Source organism: Monodon monoceros, unplaced genomic scaffold (genome assembly GCF_005190385.1).
Source record: "Monodon monoceros isolate NGI ecotype Baffin Bay Population unplaced genomic scaffold, NGI_Narwhal_1 Super_Scaffold_21, whole genome shotgun sequence".
NCBI lineage: Eukaryota > Metazoa > Chordata > Mammalia > Artiodactyla > Monodontidae > Monodon > Monodon monoceros.
The window spans coordinates 16,468,680-16,472,086 of NW_021703778.1; the positions used below are offsets into that span (position 1 = coordinate 16,468,680).

Consider the following 3,407-nt stretch of genomic DNA (forward strand, 5'->3'; position numbering starts at 1 on the left):
ATCAGAAGTTGACCACAGTGCTTTTTAACTAGTATGATGAAGTGTTCTTGTGGCTCAAGGTCTCATCTGGGCGTGTTTATCAAAGAATTTATAAAGTTATCCTCTGCAAAAGAGTAAGAAAACTTTGTAAAATGTCAGAGAATCACTGCAAAATATGCCACTATTGACACTTAGGCATGATACCTAACATTTCATAAATTTTCAGAATACGGAGTTTGAATGAAAAAAAAATTTACAACTGTTATTTTCTTTCAGGACTCATTAACTTTTGGAAAGCACTTCACTGGAGGTCAAAATGTACTATTTGCTAGGAAAATAAAAAATATTTTAGTGACAAAGTTCTGTGTGGTTTCAAAGCTAATTATCAATCTCTTAGACTGTGTTTTGAAACTGCCAGTTTTAAGCCTAAAATTATTCAAATGCCAATGCTGTTATGGTCAGCATGAGAAATAAATTCTATACAATTCTCCAGCTTCCAAATAAAAGGATTTCTATAGTCAGAAAATCTGTTTATAAATTATAATATAAAATTAAAAATTCACCATATTTCAGCATCAAAAGCATATGCCAGGAAAAAGAATCATGTATTGAATGTAACAGAAAATAGGCTCTGTTCCTATTTATAAAAAATCTCATTATAAAAGCAAACTTGTGGAGCAGAAATATGGTATTCAGTTCATCGGGTTATGCCTCAGGTGTAAGGAAATGCGTTGAACCAAGCGGCAGTGTGGGTGGTGGGAATGGAAAATGAAACAGGTGAAATGGATAGTTCATGAAAGAGGTTAATTTTCCTCATAAAGATGTATAATTCTCAACTGAAAGATGATTTAGTCTAAGCCAGGAAATACATTTAAGTGGAACAGGTAAAAAAGATACCAATTTTTTTAAATGGGAGGGGCACTGCAAATGTGAGAGGCTGGTAAAGTTGAAACTTTTACCACAATCCTCTCCCCAAATCTCTGACACTTATTGTATTGCTCCAGGAAGGGATATATTTCTTTCAATAAGCTTCACACAAGTATTTTTTATGGATACATATACTTTCTAACATAAATAAACCAAAGCCAAATGAAAATAGAAACTTACCAGAAACATAACAACTCCTTGTCTATATCTTAAATAAAATGATATAATTTCCAGCTTCTAGTTAATAGCTCTAAGAGGATGTTCATAAAGAGTTAATTCTGCTTAATATAGGGATGAAACCTATCTCCTAGGGAGGTAAGAGAAGGGTGGGGAGAGAAGGGGATTTATCCAGTATTATATAGAGAGCCCAAAGACAGTCTGAAATTTTATTTTACCATCTCTCTCCTCCTTCCTTCCCTTCCTTCTTTCCTTCTCTCTTTTAGTCTAAGTAAAAACCCAATGACCAGGAATTTTCTGTCAATCTCTTTAAGCTATAAAAATTTTAGGCACACAAACTGACAAAATATATAAAACCCAAACATCCAATTTAAATATTTTAGGCATTTTTATTTAATAAATAACTTCAGTAAATAGCATTGTAAAAAGTGAACTGTTAAAATTAAAAGGCACTTAAAATAAGAATGTGACTAGTATGAAACCAAACAGGAAATTCAAACAGTGAGAAGTAAATATACAGTGGTCTGTTACATCACTAATTGAAATTAAGAACTGCTTAACTGATGGCTGTTGCATAAGCCATAGTACAATTTCACATGGTCATTAAAAAGGCAAATGTACAGCTAAAACATCAATGAAAAAGTACTGATAACAAAAAAGTCTTACCCAAAACTGCAAACAAAAAATACATTAAAAGATTAGAAGAGGTGATAAAAAGCACCAGGCTTTAAACAAAATAAAATGAATAAAATAAAATAAATTCACCCAGAGGTCCCCAATTCAGCAAATACTATGTAAATTAAGGCCTTTATATAAATCAAGAACTTTTTTTTGCAGAAAATTCCCCAATACTTTTAAACAAGGCTTGAATTTAAAAAAAGAAGGCATAAAAGTTACCAAGATTAAGTAACTCTTGAAATGGCACACAGGTTTTAAAGCTATGTTTTCCCTTCCTAACTCTCTGACTTTTCCCATGGCCTTTGTAGATCAAACATTTCATTATTTTACACAAGCAACTCCCAACATACTCATCTTTCAGATTCATCATGTCATCAGTCATGTCTAACAAGGAAAATAACAAAATAATAAATTTAAAACAATTCTAAACTAGCTAGAAGGACATTCACTTTGGATTCTGTATAACTGAAAAGTGACATATCTGCAAAGCAAGAAATCAGTTTTAATACTTAAGAGAAACTCTCATCATACTCATTATTTTAACTACTGTCCTTTCAATCACTCTAGAAATATTGCTTAATCCACTAAGAGCTGGATTTCAACAGTCCAGGAGGAAAAGGTCAAAAAGGCACAATGCAACCTTAGATGATAAGGATAACCATCCTGTCTCAAGTCTTCTGTCAGTCCCTGGCATTGATTATAACATTATTTTCAAAATAATAAAAAAAATTTCAAATTATACATATTGTACATTTTCAGAACCTGCCCAAGAGAGAACCACAGCAACACTACCCTAAAACTACCTTACTGTGGGTGTGGAATTACTACTTTGCACTCAGTGTTGTGGATACGCACTGGCAGCGCTCATTTTCCCTCATACTTCGGATTGACAACAGTTGTCACAGCACTCTTATAAATAGGATTTTCACCCTAAAAAAAAGAAAAGTTATCAGTCACTCTACTGAAGTCATGTAACATTATTTATAAGACAATATTAAAAGTAAAGATCGTTTTCATAAGTCATTTCCATTTTACCTGTCCAGGCATCACACTGAATTTTTTAAAAGGCATTAAAAAGTTTACACAAAATTTGAAACTGAAAGCTTTGCCCTACAAGTCTAAAGGTACCCCTGTCATCTGGCATTATTTCCTTTCTGACCCACTCCTCCACTGGAGGGCGTGCTGTTAACGGCTTCTCTCTTTTAAACTGGTTTTGAATGGCTGTCTTGAAACTAATTTTGAACTTAAGGAATTCTTCTGCCATCAACTGCCTGATTCTTAACCCTTTACTGTGCGCAAAGGTGCTTGATAATGAAGACTCCTTGGCTTTCATCTCTGTGAGGGAGATATTCTTCTGAGGCTCTGCCACAAAAGTTGTGGTGAGTTCTGGGGTAAGACTGTCAACAGTGTCACTGCGAGCACAGTACCTCCACCAAGGCATCACATTGCCGCATTTGCTTAGACAAAAATAATTTCCATTCTTCATGAAATAATTGCTATTCTTCAATATCGTACTGATGAAATGTTTTATTTTATTGTTAATTCTGTATTTTACTAAAGAGTACTGAAATCAAGCCCAGTAAATGACTCCAAGCCATAAACACAAGAGATTTTTCAATATCCAAAACTTTACTGACACTGATGTT

General features: G+C 33.5%; 1 protein-coding gene across 1 annotated transcript in view; it reads right to left on the reverse strand.

Moving 5' to 3' along the window:
* Positions 1-1,447: 1,447 nt before the first annotated feature.
* ITGB1 (integrin subunit beta 1) overlaps positions 1,448-3,407 on the reverse strand; it is a 42,255-nt gene continuing 40,295 nt past the window's right edge. Inside the window, exon 16 of the mRNA XM_029236268.1 lies at positions 1,448-2,691. Within this exon, the coding sequence (XP_029092101.1) occupies positions 2,626-2,691 (66 nt within the window). The 3' untranslated portion in view covers positions 1,448-2,625. The remainder of the gene's footprint in view (positions 2,692-3,407) is intronic.